The sequence below is a fragment of the Pogona vitticeps genome, chromosome 3 (genome assembly GCF_051106095.1).
Source record: "Pogona vitticeps strain Pit_001003342236 chromosome 3, PviZW2.1, whole genome shotgun sequence".
In the NCBI taxonomy this organism is placed as follows: domain Eukaryota; kingdom Metazoa; phylum Chordata; class Lepidosauria; order Squamata; family Agamidae; genus Pogona; species Pogona vitticeps.
In genome coordinates, this window is record NC_135785.1 from 51,926,435 (window position 1) to 51,942,145 (window position 15,711).

Sequence of the window (15,711 nt, forward strand, 5' to 3'; positions counted from 1 at the left end):
GAGAGCACCACAGCTTTATCCACCACTTGTCAGAGGGTCTCCAAGCTCCTCTGCTAAACAGCAGGGGAAGAAGCCTCTCTCCCTCTACCTGCCTTTCTAGTGGGAAAGAGGGGGAGGAAGATTGGTCATGCCACTGGGCTGTAGCTTCCTAGTTTGTAGTTTGTTGTTCTTATAGCCAAGGTGCTCTTGAGGACTTCGGCTATACCACCTTCCAATTCCCTCCTGACTTTGCAGCTGGACAAGGACAGAAGTCTTTCTCACCTAGAGTTTAGCAAGTTACTTTTTGAGCTGGAACTCCCAGTGACCAATGGCTATACTGGATGGGAGATTCAAGGAGTCAAGAGTCCCCAAAAGTTAATTGTTCCAAGCTTTCTCGTCACCTACCTTTACAGTTCAAAAGGAAAGCTGTTGCTATTCACCCCATTCAGTTGGTAGTGTGACACTTGCCACAGTGAGTGTGAGAAGTGTAATGACTGTTTTTAAAATGAATATTGGATTGCAAATAGCAATTTTTATATTTGTAAATGTATAATAAAACATTTAACATTCTAAATTATTTTTAATAATTAAAATTCATTTAATCCAGTTAAGATTAGTTCATACCTTTTAAACTATTACTTTTCTTTCAACATATTTTAAGGTCTTTCAAGGTGTTTGTGATTATTATCTCCTAATTGTATGCTTCAGAATTTATAATGTGATACTTGAAAGGCCCACACTGCAACACATCAGGTTCAGAAACTGAAACAGAAACATTTGTTCAGTGATGTGCATTATACAGAGAATGTTTTTGTTTGATCATGAAGAGGCCACACAATAACAAATATAGTAATGAAGATATATTTCAAATTATTGCTAAGCTAAAGGCAGCAGTACTGTCTGGAGGATAACTGTGTTACTATCCAGAATCCCTGGATGCCTTGAAGGTCTACAAACACACAAACTTCTGTGGATGAATTCCACATCATCAAATGCATTTAGTTAACTTCCAACCATGAAACTGTATGCTAAAATAGATTTGTCAGTCCTGCAGGTGCCGTCTCTTTGTTATATACTGAATGCTACCTCACACAGTACAACAAGAAACGACAGCTCCTTGCATATCCATGGTTGATCCTCTTGACCATGTCTTGTCATTGGCGTTTGAATGGCATTTGAATACTTCAAAGCATATTATAAAAAATATGTTCTGGAGTCTCCTGTAGGGAGGGCTTTTTTCAGGCCTTCAGGAACGTGACTGATCTTCACTGGAAATATATAGAGCCCCAATGTTTGTTCTAAGTGTGGAGCAGCCTTGATAATGGCAGTGTGCATTCTATGATTTTGATGAGGCCATTCCAAAATGGCTCTTGTTGCATATCATCCAACTGCCTTTATATGGAAATTCTTGCCTTCTCTATTTTTCCCATGCAGCTCAGTTTGAATGCATGCCTCAGGATGTAAGTCAGTATGACTTATGTCAAAATCACTGTGTTTTACTCTCCAAGCAAATGTGTAAATAAGATTACAGCTTTACAGCTAAAATGAGTAAATGCATTTTTTAAAGGATTTCTAAAATGGAATTATCTTTTTGCATGTGATCCCTCTGCAACCATTTTTGCCTCTATCTAATCTTAGGAACCATCACAAACAGCAATGGAATTAGGTTTTTGGCTATCACAGAAGGTATCAGCTGGGATCTATATAACTGTGTGTGTAATAATTCCAGTACAGCCTTTAATGGATGGAGGAAAATGTGTAGCTGTAACCTTGTTCCCAAAAGTAGTTTCACCAGATATTTTCACAACAGTATATCACATTAACATCCAACTCTTGCAAAATACTTGTATTTCCACCAAGGCATGGAGATTTCTCAGAGAGCAAGCAGGATAAAAAACTGAAAGCTTGAGCAGACACAAGCAAATGTAGTCAGTTCAGTACTGTTCCTTTTGAGAAGTTTTCCTGCTGACCAGACAGTACAAGGCTCAGTTACTCCACCTTCTATGCTTCTCTGATTTTCCTGGGAATATTGCATTATTTTTCTGAGGAGGGGGGCAGAGCTTAGTATTGAACCACTTCCTGCGGAGAACTCATTTTTGGGAGTCAGGGGTTCCCAGACTGGAAATCTTTAAATACTTCATTAATTAACTTTGAAAATAAATTGAGGGGGAAATCCAAGAGCAAAGGTGCAGTGAGGAAGTGGATATGTAATGCTTTATTAGGATTTCTTTCTTAGTAAAATTGTTTTCTAAGCCGTGCACTTCTCTGAAAATGCAAATTCTGATAACCCTTGTCCCTCCCAGGCGGAACTGTGACCCATCATGATTACTTACTGTAGAACTTTTGCCCTTCTGGATAAGCCCAGAGTGGAGTGTAGAACTTTATGAAGATACTTGAGTTTTATCATCATTAATTGAGATAAACTGACTTGATCCAGATCATTAAGTATATCAGAACTTAATTGTTCATTGAATGTTGCACTTCTCTTAAACTTGCAGCAGTATTTCAGAGTTTAAGTATATAAATGTATGTTTAAAAGTGTATACTTTGACAGAAATTGATATATTGATGACATATAAGGTGGAGCAGAAATAGACATTATAGGTAGCTGATGAGTACAAGAGGAAAATCCCTGAGGCCTGATTGTGTGTGAGTGTCACAACAGGAGTTTCTCTCACAGCCTAGGATTAACACATTCATTTACTTTGTTTTAGGCTAGTTCTTCAAGACTTAATTCTGAAAGATGAAAGACTCCTTTTGTCTCATTTATCCAATGCTAATGTGCTCTTATCTATGAATACAGACTATATATAACTTTAGTCTATGCGGTTCAACAGGGAAATTTTAGTTTCAAAAATTGGTTCCACAAGAGAGACTGTCAGTGCTGTTGAGACATTGAATTTTACTGATATGACCCCCTGCCTGTTAGAATACATTCTTGGCACCCTTAGCAGACAGCCCTTCTCCCCTCCCCATCTTTTTCCCCACAAAAAAGAAAATTGAAAATATCTAACACTGACAATTCTCCTGACCAACCTTTTTTCACTAGAAAAGAGTGGAAGGTTGTTTCTTTATGGTTTCTGCCTAAAATTATTTCTTGTTCAGTGAGGCAATATTATTATTGGCAAATATCTCCTTATTTAATTAATCTTTGTTTATATGTTTCTGTTTTCCTTCCTTTTTTATTTTTAATTGCAAAATAGTGTTATTTTATAATTAAACAGCAAGATCAACAAATCAAAGGGAAAGCAATAAGTAATCAACAATTAGTGGTCCCTGGAGACCAAGAACTAAGACTTTTAAGGAATAATTGCAGGGAAATGTATTGGCTCTAATCAACAAAGAGCAATAAAGGAGTAAGAACCTCCAGAAGAAAGCTTTTAATGAAAGGCACAGTAGTCCTGAAAATCTTGAGCATTGTTTTGTCAGCCCATATTAGATACTGGCTTAGCCTTTTGTTATTTTTTTATTGCCATGAAAGACATCTGCAAAATGATGGGAGATTAGCATAGAAAACAGTGGATTGCAACTGGTTGACTGTAATGTCATTTTGATCTTCTGTGAAAAGTGAACATGCTAAACTGTTTCTGTAAAAGCAACTGCTACTTTCAGTGTGGTTCTTCCCGTCAGTCACTGGCTCTCAGCCTGACCTATCTCATGGGGCATTATGAGGATGAATAGGGATGCAGCCATGTGTGCTGCCCGAAACAACTTAAAGAAAGGATGGGTAGAACTGTAATTTGAACGAGGAAAAGAATATAAAGGCCACTGCCTTGTTTATAATGCTGGTGTCTTCTGAGTGTATTTTTCCCCCTGACTACCTTATATGTACCTCTTGACCAATGAATATCTTGGCAAAGGCTCATGAGAACGGTAGTCCAAAGCATCTGGATGGCACCAGATGCTTTGAAATACAAAAATCTGGGGGACTGAGACGGATTGGCAGGAGAAACTTTGAGAGAACCCACAGATGACTACTTTGTGTAAAAATGCTGAGAAGTTTTGTTCTTCTTTGCCAGGTGGCTAAATTCCCTTGGGATGCTGGCTAGCCAGGGCATTGATGTGATCATGCGACACTCATTGTTTGATCATGGACACAACCATCTTGTGGACCAGAACTTCAACCCATTGCCGGTAGGTATATAACGTTGTGCTCTGTATCTTCTAACTTGCCCTTTGAACAGTTTGCTCTCACGTGGTTTCTGCCCTTCAAGTCTGTTTGATTTCTTGCCCCATCGTTTTAGGTTTACAGTGTCTCATGTAGCCCCCTTTCTCTTTTTCTGTTTATGACCCATACAAATACCCCCATGCCTGATTTCTTTGCATTTGTTTGTTTAAGCTAGCAATTTCTTTCTCTTTTGGAAAATAGTGAAGCATGAAACAGTGCCCTACTCTTGTATTCGCATAGCTGCTCACCCTAGAGTTAGTGTCTGTGCTGGCTGGTGGATTCTGGGAGCTATCAGCTAATAAAGAAATTTCCAAGCTCTGCTTCATCTCCTACTACCTCTCATTATTTCTGCCATTTCAGGTTACTAGGTGTGCAACATCAAAAAACTACACTTTCTCCTTTCCCCACCCCTACTCATTCCCTGGTTCTTTCCTGCACCATCTTCATATTGTCTCCATTTTATCAGCCCACTTTTTCCCTTTCTCCCTTTACTGCTGCAAGTCAGTAAATCAGGGGATTTGTGCTTGACTCCTGTGTCCCCGACCTGTTGCTCAAACTCTTGCCTGGGTCATAAAAAAGAAAGAAAAGGAAAGGGAGGGGGGTGTAACCAAAAGGAAAGGAAATAAATAAGTAAAAAAATTCTATGTGCAGCTGAAAATCCTCTGCTCCTTGTGGCCTGTTTGAACTCTGCTTGAAAATACATTTTTCCAGACTGGTTCCTTTTAGTGCTAATAGGAGACATTATTTAATGTCAAGCACAACATGTTGAAAGCAGATGGGGCAGGGTTACCTCTGGATCTAGGACATGGTCCACTCTGAGAGTCTCCATGGGACCCGTGTGGGGTACACAAGAGTAAAAGAATCAGGCATTCCTTTGGGGCACACACACTACAGCACAGGAGGAAAGGGGAGAGGAGAGCAGCCCTAGAGTCCTGAAGACATGGTCTGCAAACAACTAAAGGCAAAGTAGCCAGCTCCTTGGGGAAAGACAAAAGAGCCAGGAAAATAGGGCAGAACAAATGTTAGATTTATAGGAATGAAGGCGTTCACAACTTCACACAGCAGGGCAGTTCCCTCCAATTTAATACAAACCTGCTCATTTGTAACTCTTCAAAAGGGCTGAACTGGTTGCTGTTCCAAATGCATAGGGCTCTAATAAGGAAACCGTATGTAAAAGGTCTTTAAAAGTGGCAGGGTTTCTTTTCATCTTTTTTTAGTCTAATAAATTGTTCACCTTGCAAGTAGAACTGTTGGCAGCACCAAGAAGCTCTGGATATCGCCAGCCAGGAATTTACAAGCCTCTTCCAGGGTACCAATCTGGGAGATACTGCCAGCAAGCTCCTGGAATGCAGGATGAGGATCTGGGAAGCAGAGGGGCAGCCGCAAAAGTTGAGCCCAGCCTCTAATGAGCTGTAGATTTTGCATTCCTGTGAAGTTAGTTTCTGGGAGATTGGGGACTTCTATAGTTCTCTTCCAAGTGATCAGCTCTTCGTTCTGGCTCCTTTGCTCTTAGGCATCAGGAAAATATATTAGAGATATCCAAGCCCCCTTTCAGATTGCATCTATCCAGATCGTTCTGTGAGTGATGGCCTAGTACAAAATGTTCATATAGGCGTGAGCTCCTGGTACAAATCCATTTCAACTCCAAATCTAGTTGTAGCTGAGGGAAAGGAGCTTCTTGACACTTCTTTATGAGGTCTAGGTGCAGAAAAGCAAAGAAATATCTGCTTAGGAAGCACAGGGCAAAAAGAGAATACATGGTAGAGAACTCTGAAGGGGGTTGTTTGTAGAAGAACCTGCATTACATGGTCCCAAATGCAAAACTACATCTTCGGCCACTACACTGAGATATAAGTACTTTTCTAACTCACTGAGTTAGAAAAGTTATGGGTGTTAGTGACACACATACTCTCAGACCAGAAAGTCTGAGAGTATGTGTGTCCCAGAAAAGGGCAAGCCTCTTCAGTCAGGTAGAAGCTACCTTATGATGCCCCAGAGACCATTGTTCCATCCTGTCTAACATCAGTGGCGCTGAGCAACAGCAGCTCTCCATGGTTTCAGACAGGAATCTTTTCTTAGCTCTGTGTGGAAATATTAGAGATTAAACCTGGGGCTTTCTGCAAGCGAGGCATGTGCTTCATCATGGAGCCACAGTCTGTCCCCCAAGGTTGCAGAGGATATATTCAAACATTTCAAAGTAATTGTCCTAATGTAGAAGAAAGCTACATTGTCAGTGCTTTCTGTTCACAGGACATTGCACTTGGGAGCTCAATGTCTGTCTTTCAATTTTCTTTTTCTCAAACTCCTGCTCCTCTTTAGCCAGTATCTTTCCCTCTGTCCAGAGCAGGAAAGTTGCTAGAGGGTTTTTAAGTGGCATTAACCGTAAGGCTCGGTGAGGCCAGACTGTGAACCTGGGCTGAGGTGTGGCGTCCGCTGTTTTCCCGTGGGAGCTATCAGTGAGATGAAAGCGGTTGCTCAGGCCTGTGCAGGACTGCTGGGATGTGAAACCAAATCCTCCCACTAACTTAGTGACAAAGACTTTTCCACATGCTGTCTTTCCTTTGTGCAAACTCTCAGACGCTGAGAGAAGCCACGGCATCAATCACTAGCTCGGCCTGGCTGCCCATCAGCTGGCGACGAGGTTGGGCTGGGTGCCCTGCAAGAGCTCAGTTCCTTTGCTCTCTGTGCCTTGGCAAATGAGACACAACTGGAATAAAAGATTTAGCCCCAAATTCACTGGGTTCTTCTGAAGTCGCTTGGAGATCTAGGGGATAAAGTTGGCCTGCCGATGTGAGCCTCTTTCCAACCTGCTGCTATTGAAGCTCAAATATAAAAATCAGGGTTTTTCAAATACCACCCATACAGCCTGCAGTGTGAGGGGAAACAGAGCTTTCTCTGGCCCTACAAAATGAAAAAAGCCACACATCTGTACTCTCTGTGTTGAAGGAACAAGCAGCTGAGTGATCTGCAGAGATTAGAAGAATACTATTTTTTGGATGATCGCTGTCACAGTGCTATGGCCCATGGCCATGTTGACTGGTGGATACTTTGCATTGTCATTCAAAAAGTAACTTTTCCAAGTTTATTCATTTGAACCTGTTGACTTTGTGTCCTGGAGTTGCAGCTACCTTAGAAACACAAGGGACTGTGGTTGTAAATCTTCATGGTAAGGTGCTGGCTCTGCTACACCCATTGCACCTGCATATTGAACCACAAAGACTTTCATGCACACCCCTCCCTGACCCCTGGTTATATATAAAATGAAGTGAAAATGCCTTGTTACAGCAAGCCCTTGACTGTTGGTGGGATTAGGCTCAGTTGCTATCCTCCCCCAAGGTCTGGACTCTGTCAAATATTGGTGATGACAAGATACAACTCATTCATTCCACTAGTTATACTTTGGGCCAAAGAGGCTCAGCATTTATTAATTTGATTTTTTACCCCGCCCTTCTAGACCATGTCTACTCGGGGCGGCATTTGTTGCCCAGTGGACCACAGCAGCCAGGATCCCATTCCCACCATCTCCCAGCAATGCTTGGTCTCCTTCTGGTGCAATTCTATGCTGGTCACCACAGTTTTGGATTAAGTGGCATGTAGCTAAGGCACATCTTCCACTCGCCAGTTTCCAGAACATACCTAAACTGGGTAGAGTGGCTGCAGAGGATCTGAAGCGGGACATTATGCATAGCTCATTTCCTTTTGTGCCCACCCTTGCTCCCCATCACAGTTTTTTGCACAGGGCCAATAATGACCTGTCTTATTACTAGGCAACACTGGGGTACAAGACAGAAGTTACCTACAAGGAGTTCTAGCAACAGAAAAAGCTTCCCTGTTGAACATGTTTTGTCCACAAATTCAGATTTAGAAGGGCGAGGAAAGGCATGGGCTCCTGTGCACTCATCTAGACAGCTAGAATTACTTGTGAAAGACAAAGCCTTCTCTAGACCTTATTGGGCAATGCTTAACTGTTTGTTTGTTTGTAACCAGCATCACAGGCCATCACAAGTCCTGAACTCCAATGTCATGCACTTGTCTTTTTCTCCACCAAAATATATATAGCTCAAGTCCTTATTTAAGAAGCTATAACCAAATTTCTTTACTTAGATTGCAATCAGATGGGCATTTATCTTTCTCTTTCGTCCTCTGTGGGGATATGCTGGTTCGCTCCTTTTTCTAATTATCACACAATGTAATTGATGAACTAACTACTGACCAGTGGTAGACTAATCTGTGGGCAGGTACCTGACCCATTCTTTTTTTAAAAAAAAAAGGCCACAAAGAAAAAAAAATTCCCTCGTTGCAATCTCCTGTTTCTTCCAGCTCCCAGGAAGTTTTAAATTTTTAAATTTTTTTTAAAATAATTCATGCAGTACATTAGTGCTGCCCTAATGCAATGCTAAACATTTGTTTTACTTCCTCTGCCCCTCCATGGAGCAGAGGAAGTGTTTAATTTGTCAGTATTGTTAAGTGGCTATCTTCTTAAGCCCCTTCACAATATGAGAAGTTGACAGAGGAAGGAGCTGGAGATGCACCAAGTGGCATGCTGGACCTCTAGCCAACTTTAGGCAACCCTGAGTAGCCTACACTGGCCCGCTCCAATGAGCACTTGCAGACAAGCCCCTGTATGTCCAAAAAAAATGGATGTCTCCTTGGTTTCTGTTTCCTGCTCATAGTTCCTAGAGTTAAGAAGCATACAAACATAGCAAGCTAGCTTCTTCAAAGTTGGACTATTGGTCCATGTGTTGGTGTTGCTGAGTGTCTGTGGCTCTCCAATGCATCTGACATAGGTGTTTCTCAGCCCTCTTCACAGAAGTCATCAGTTCCTCGCTGAATATGTTTTGATGTGGGGTTACCCCGTGGTGATACTGTTATCCTGTAGGAACTGCATTGAAACCAGACTTCATTTGCAACACATGCGATTGTTTCTTCACATGGAAAAGGGATCCATATGGAGGAAGAATGACCAGAACAGTACTCAGTGTCCAAATATTCAGCATGCACAGTTAGTGCAAAAAATATGCTGTCATTCTGCTTTTCTTACCAGTAAAGCCAAGGGTAACATAATTCTGGTTTTAGGAGAGGTGTGCATGTTAGTCTGTACTAGCATATCAGAGCAAAACAAAATAAAAAATACAGAGGCAGTGTAGTTGTGCATGAAAACTCCCATTAAAATATAGTGGTGCACAATGCTTTTGTCTTCTTTAATTTTAATTTTTTGGCCTGATATAATTCTGGCTGTAACAAATTATTGAACTTTCCTTCTAGCAGGCTCTGTCCTTTCAACATCCTGGGGAACAGGTAAAAGTGGTTTTGTTCTGCACAAATTTCCCTTGCCTTTCTCTTCAAGGCTCTTATAATTCTGGATTTTGTTCCAGCTTATGAATTCTTTAATGGAGTACAGACTTGTGTACACACCTTGGCAAGGGCTACACATAAATACACTGCTTGCCTCATACGTGCATCCTAAGTATGCATGTATTGTTCACATACTTGTGGCTGATGGCACTCATAATTTTGGACTGCCTTTCATTTGCAGGCGTGAACATGTGCCTCTGGAAGGAACAGGATGTGAAGTGTGGAGAACAGAACCACAAGTGACATTTTATGTTCCTTCTGTGTTTGCCAGTAACAGCTCTCAGAGGGCTGGAAGTGAAGGGGCTATTATGCTGTCGCTACTTACCAGGTTACAGCAGCATTTCTTCACCATGTGGTTAGTGCACAATTTCACAGCCCTGGTCTGGTTGTAAAATTGCACTGGCCCCCTGAGACTATATCCTGTAATGGTTCTGCCAGGAGAAAAGCACTTCTGCTTAATAGGATTGTATGACCTTCTATGCAATTTGCAACACCTTCTGCCTAGAAGCACACCTGTGTAAGGGACCACCAGGGTTACCTCACAAAAGTCCTTCCAATGCCATAACTGAGCCATGCTAATAAGACAACCATCCATTCCAGAGCAATATGGGACAGTCATGAAAAGGAAAGCTTCAACAGATACCAATTCTTTCACACACAGAATGGAATATTTCGAGCATACTTCCCTTGGCAAGGCTGTTAAAAGCAGAGCTTGCAAAAGATTATGATTATTTGGGCAACAACTCCTACAGTTCCCCAACCAGGAAAGTCACGGGTCATACTGATGAATTCTGGGAGTTGTTTTCTAGAGAAGTAACTTTTGCAAGCTCAGGAAGCTTACTGTTTTAGACCGCAGCTCTCGGAATTCAGCGTGGTTTCTGTCTGGTATTTTCTTGGGGGGGGGGACGCCTTCTCTTGCTAATATTTTGTACCTAGTTTTGCGCACATGTTTGCAGTCATCTGGGCCTTTCCAGGAAGTCTACCTTACCTGTAACATGTCTATTTTCTTCTTTTCTTTTCTTTTCCTTCTTCCACCCTACCCCACCCCACCCTCCCTTTGGTAGGATTATTGGCTCTCTCTGCTTTACAAGCAACTCGTGGGACCCAGGGTACTTGCTGTTCATGTGGCTGGGCTGCAGAGGAAACCTCGTCCCGGCCGGGTGATCCGTGATAAGCTGCGAATCTATGCTCACTGCACCAGCCACCACAAGTGAGTTCTCCAGTGAAAAAAAGGCACAAGTGCTTGTGCAGAGGTGGGGCTCTGGAACTCCAGAGGACTCAGGATGCTTTACTTAGCACTGACCGCACACTTGAGATGAAGACTTCATCTACTAAAGGGCTACTTCCATGTTGTACCCCTCTCAACACCCTATGCAGAGTTTGTAGGTTAACTTCTTTAAAAAACCCAGTGCCCCCCCCCCACAACATGCTGGTTGGGGAATTCTGGGAGTTAAAATCCAGGAAAGTAAATTTTCCAAGCTCTGATCCTGCTGTCTCGCTCCCTGCTAATGCTTGAGATTCAGTGATTGCTGACCCTTGCAATATCCAAGCAGGTGTAAAGAGGACATTACTTTGCCTCTGCCTTATCGTTCTCCCCATATGCTGCAGGGGTGGAGATGGTTTTTGCTGTCAGCAAAATGAGGGCCTATTTTCCTTTTCCTTCCTTCTCCCCACCCCCAGTATGTGCAGTTTTGCATCCTTACTTGCTTAGGTGAGGGTGGCTCTGGTGATGATAGGGAAGAGCAGCTATCTCTGGAGCTGGGGCAGGAGCTTTTGCGGCACATCTCCTCTCAGGATGAGATCAAGAGATACCCAAAGGCCCCGGGGTCTGGTTTCAGTTGCTTCTCTCCCTGCTGCCCCCCACCCCACCCCACCCGCAGCACCACCTGGGGCACTGAGTCTAGCTAGAATTTCTGTGATAAGCCTTTTCAAAGCATCCTGAAAGTGCTGGGAGTAGGGCTTCCCTGCACACACAGGTCCCTATTGTTGTTTCCTCACCCTGCCCAGATGCTTTCAGCAAGTCTCCCCCTCCTGGAGGGAACTCTGCCCAATGACTGACAGGTATCTGGCAATTGGGATAGGTACAGGTGGAGGAGGACAGGTGGGCAGCCACTGGCTCCATCCCATGCCCAGGGCAATTGGAGGAGAGACTTTTCCCAAGTAGAGAATAAGCTTTACTTGTACGGGTTTTCTGCTTAAGTCTCTCACAGGAATTTTGTAAGGGTTATTGACATAACATGAGTTACTTGGAAGTGTATCGACATTATTTCTCCAAGCATTATTAATAGGTCAGAATCTTAACTGGGTGTTTGTGTAAGACTGTGTAACTCACCATCACTGATTGCAGCTAATTGATGAGGTGCCAATATATGTCTTGGTCATGTGTCTAATCATATGCTGTTATTCAACTAAGGGGCACCCTGGCACCTCATCAATTAGTCATAATTAAATTTGGCAAATTACACAAACACCAGAAGGATTCTGGTCATAAAGTTTAAAGATCTCTGCCAGACTATGTGCAGGGAAATCCTAGACCCAGCATTCTCAGGATGCTTTGAAAAGGCTTGTCACAGGTAGCACTTCTCAGGGCCAGCTGCAAGTTGTACCTGAACCAGAAGGCTGTGCTTAACGTTTCAGATTGTGGAAAAGTTAATGTTTTTGAACTACAGCTCCAGAATCTTCCAGCCTAGAGGGTCAGTGGCCATGTTGGCAGGGAGATTATGTGAGAGGGAGTCAAAGAAACTGATTTCTCTAAGTTCTGAAAACTGTTAAGTATTCAGCCATCACTTGTCTTGGGAACTGCAGAGCTCTTAAACAAGTATTCAGTGTCTGGACCTGACCCACCACTGGCATTTCTTCAGAAATATGTGCATTACTTATCCTTAGATGATCTGTCTCTCTTGCAGCCACAGTTATGTTCGTGGTTCGATCACGCTGTATATCATCAACTTGCATAGGTCCCGGAAGAAAATCAAGTTGGTGGGTACCCTTCGGGACAAACTCATCCATCAATATGTGCTACAGCCCTATGGTCAGGAGGGGCTATACTCTAGGTGAGGAACCTTGACTTGGAAAGTAGCATTAGGCAAAATCTATCTCCCACCTCACCCCTTTTTGATATCCAAAGCTGTTGACAGTACACTTTGCAAACCAAGAGGGTACACTATTAATACAGCTATAATGCCAGTAGCAATTTATCAGTAGCAGATTACCCATTTGCACAGTTACCCTTTGCTACTAAATCTGTCTTTGATCTGCTCAGCCCCTTTTATTTTCATATCTCTCCTGAAATAGAAGCTATGTCACAATACATCTATTGAGCCAAAAAACAATTGGTGCTTGCAGATGGATCCTGTAAGTCGCTGCAGCTAATTGTGGCTAACTGACAAGGTACTAGTGACAGCCTGGCACATTGGAGTGCATGACCAGGTGCACAACTAGCATGCACCTGGCTCCTCATCAATTAGCTGCAGCAATTTACATAATCCCTGGGCAGTTGGCCAGTGGGAAAAGTATGACCTGCCATTATGGCATTCACATATGGCATAACTCCAGGCCATTCTGTAACCTCATTTTCATGGTCTTTATGTCCTGAGGGAAATATGGTGCTGTGTCATTTTGAATCTTTGTTCTGCTGTTTTTTTTTTTTTTGTTTTTTTTTTTTTTTTTTTTGTATTGTCTTGAATCATTCCCACAAGAGATTACTATGGCCATCTCAAAGCCTTACCATCTCTCCCACTAACAGGGATATGGAACCAGCCTTATCCTCATGGTTGGCGGAAAAGATTTCTCATGTGATTGCCCTTTGTGTACAGGTCAGTGCAGCTTAATGGTCAGCTCCTAACCATGACGGACGATGGAACTCTGCCTCCCCTGAAGCCTCGCTCACTTCGTCCCGGCCGGACTCTGGTGATCCCACCGCTCACAATGAGTTTCTATGTGGTGAAGAATGTTAACGCTCTGGCCTGCCGATATCGGTAGCCGTCTTCTTTGCTGCCAAGGACAGGCGTGCGAGGCCCTTTTGGGACACCTTTCAGCGCGTGGCATCTCCTGGTAGACTAGGCAAGACATCACAAGGAAATGAGGATAAAAAGGCTTCTGAGGAAACGTTGCAGGTGCCTGCAAGCACTGCCTGCCTGTCGCTGCTTCACAGATGGCCTGCTGTTATGTTCTTCGTACTGCCGCCACCCACACCGCCATCTGCAATGGCTGCTCCATGATGGACTGGGGGAGAAGGAAAGGTGTATCCTCTCACAGCCTGGTGGAAGGAAGACTATTATTTTTCCCTTCATGGAAAGAACTTGACAGCAGAGCCAGCAAGAATTGCCTTACAAGCTGTTGAAGGGGTCAAATTAATACATATAAACGGAAAGGGGGCGAGGGCTTGGAAGAAAAGGAAAGCATGGAAAGATAGGCAGGCTGGAGCCCTCTCCTATGTGGCGGATCCATGGAAGGCGATCTCTGCTGCCCTCGTCTTGGGAGCTTGGGAAACATCTTAAACCTTGACAGTCCCCTCTACTGATGGTCCTAGAATGGGGTCTTTGTGCAACCTTGTAGGCAGGTGGAAAGGCTGTAATAGAAGGGGGAGGTCCTGGCTTTATTCAATAAGCAAAGGCAAGGGCAAGATGCCTCCATCACTCCAGCAGCCTCAGAGAAGGATGTCAACAACAGGGAATGCCTCAAAATCTAGGCCTCTAAACTTTATTCCTGAGGGTGCTGCTCCCTCTGCTGGTAACAAGCAGTAGAGCAAGCTGTGCAGAACTGGCAAGGCAACAAGTTCTGTAGCTCTTTGGCACCAGGCTGGAACTCATGGAGTGCACAAATATGTGCAATTGCACAAGGCACAACAAGGTCCACGGAGGTGTAGAACCCAGAACATGTTTGAAGCAGATAGCCATGCTGTAGAGAAAAGAAATAGCACATTTGTCAGTCCAGATAACAACCAGTGGGATGTCTGCAGCTCCTTGAGTCCAGCAGTATTGGGAGGTGGAGAAGGAAGGGTTTGGTCTTTGCTGCCTCCTGTGAGTGTTTGCTATAAATGTTATTAAATTATATTTTCTGAAAAACTGGGGAAAAATCATTTGAAGGGCTGGGGAAAAGGGAAATTTATTGAAGTCCTATCTCTTGGGAGGAGGATTGTCTAAGAGTGGTATACCAAGGGCGGGTGGGGGTGGGGGGAGGAGAGAGAATCGTAGTTAAAAATGAAAGTCTTATAACTGTTTGGAAGTTGCTGTTAATGTTCTTTTTCAGTACCTCAGGTCTGAGTGGTACTTTCCTTCCCTCAGTGGTTCCTAAGCCTTTTTGAGCAACTACCCCCTTTTAAGTCAAGCAACCTGCGACCCTCCACCACCACTACGTTTACATGAAAAGGCAAACGTTACCCCTTCTCAGAAAGTAGAGGGTTCTTTTCCCCCTCAAAACACGTCTATTTCTCATACATACACATACACACACTAACTTTAATATCCAGCTCTAAAAGGTCAGGGAATCAGTTATTTAACTACAATACATACAAGGTGACCCATGAGCCCCCAGAAAACCCCCAGGTTGGGAAACTGCTACACCTGGTACTTGCATTCCACCTAAGGTCACAGCTAATGTCAAAGGCCATCCAGGTGGCATCTCTTGGGTTATCAAGTGATCACACCCCTGACTGCGATCTCCTTCAAATGCAACACAAGGATCAGTTCCTAGATTCGTACTCACAGAAATTAAATTACTTTTACAGGCGGTTGAATGACGATGGACAAGAAATTAAGATAATCAGGAAGCCCAGCTCTAAGTATTATCATCCAAGAACAAAATAGTCACATGAGACATGCCCAAGGAAAGGGGCTATAGTATTAAATCCATACAAAAAGCAGCAGTGAGCATTGTTGTTGTTAATGTGCTGTCAAATCACCTCTGTCAAGCTGACCTTATGAATAAGTGATGTCCAAAATGTCCTAGCTTTAATAGCCCTCCTGAGCTCTTGTAAACAAAAAACCTGTGGGCTCCTTGATGGAGTCAATCCATCTCATATTTGGTCTTCCTCTTTTCCTGCTGCCTTCAACTTTGATGAATAGGACAGCCTCAGTTTTGTCATTTTTGTCTCCAGAGATAGCTCAGGCTTAATTTCAAGGAACCACTTGTCCTTCTGGTGGAATAGGTCCTAAATGATTGAAATTGCTCTCCTCCAGCACCATATTTCACATGAATAATTTTTTCCA

The 15,711-nt window shown here is 43.1% G+C and overlaps 1 protein-coding gene across 1 annotated transcript in view; it reads left to right on the forward strand.

Moving 5' to 3' along the window:
• HPSE2 (heparanase 2 (inactive)) overlaps positions 1–14,568 on the forward strand; it is a 168,414-nt gene extending 153,846 nt beyond the window's left edge. The window contains exons 9-12 of the mRNA XM_072995719.2: positions 3,999–4,113; positions 10,567–10,712; positions 12,409–12,555; positions 13,318–14,568. Coding sequence (XP_072851820.1) covers positions 3,999–4,113; positions 10,567–10,712; positions 12,409–12,555; positions 13,318–13,483 — 574 coding nt within the window. The 3' untranslated portion in view covers positions 13,484–14,568. The remainder of the gene's footprint in view (positions 1–3,998; positions 4,114–10,566; positions 10,713–12,408; positions 12,556–13,317) is intronic.
• The last annotated feature ends 1,143 nt before the right edge of the window (positions 14,569–15,711 follow it).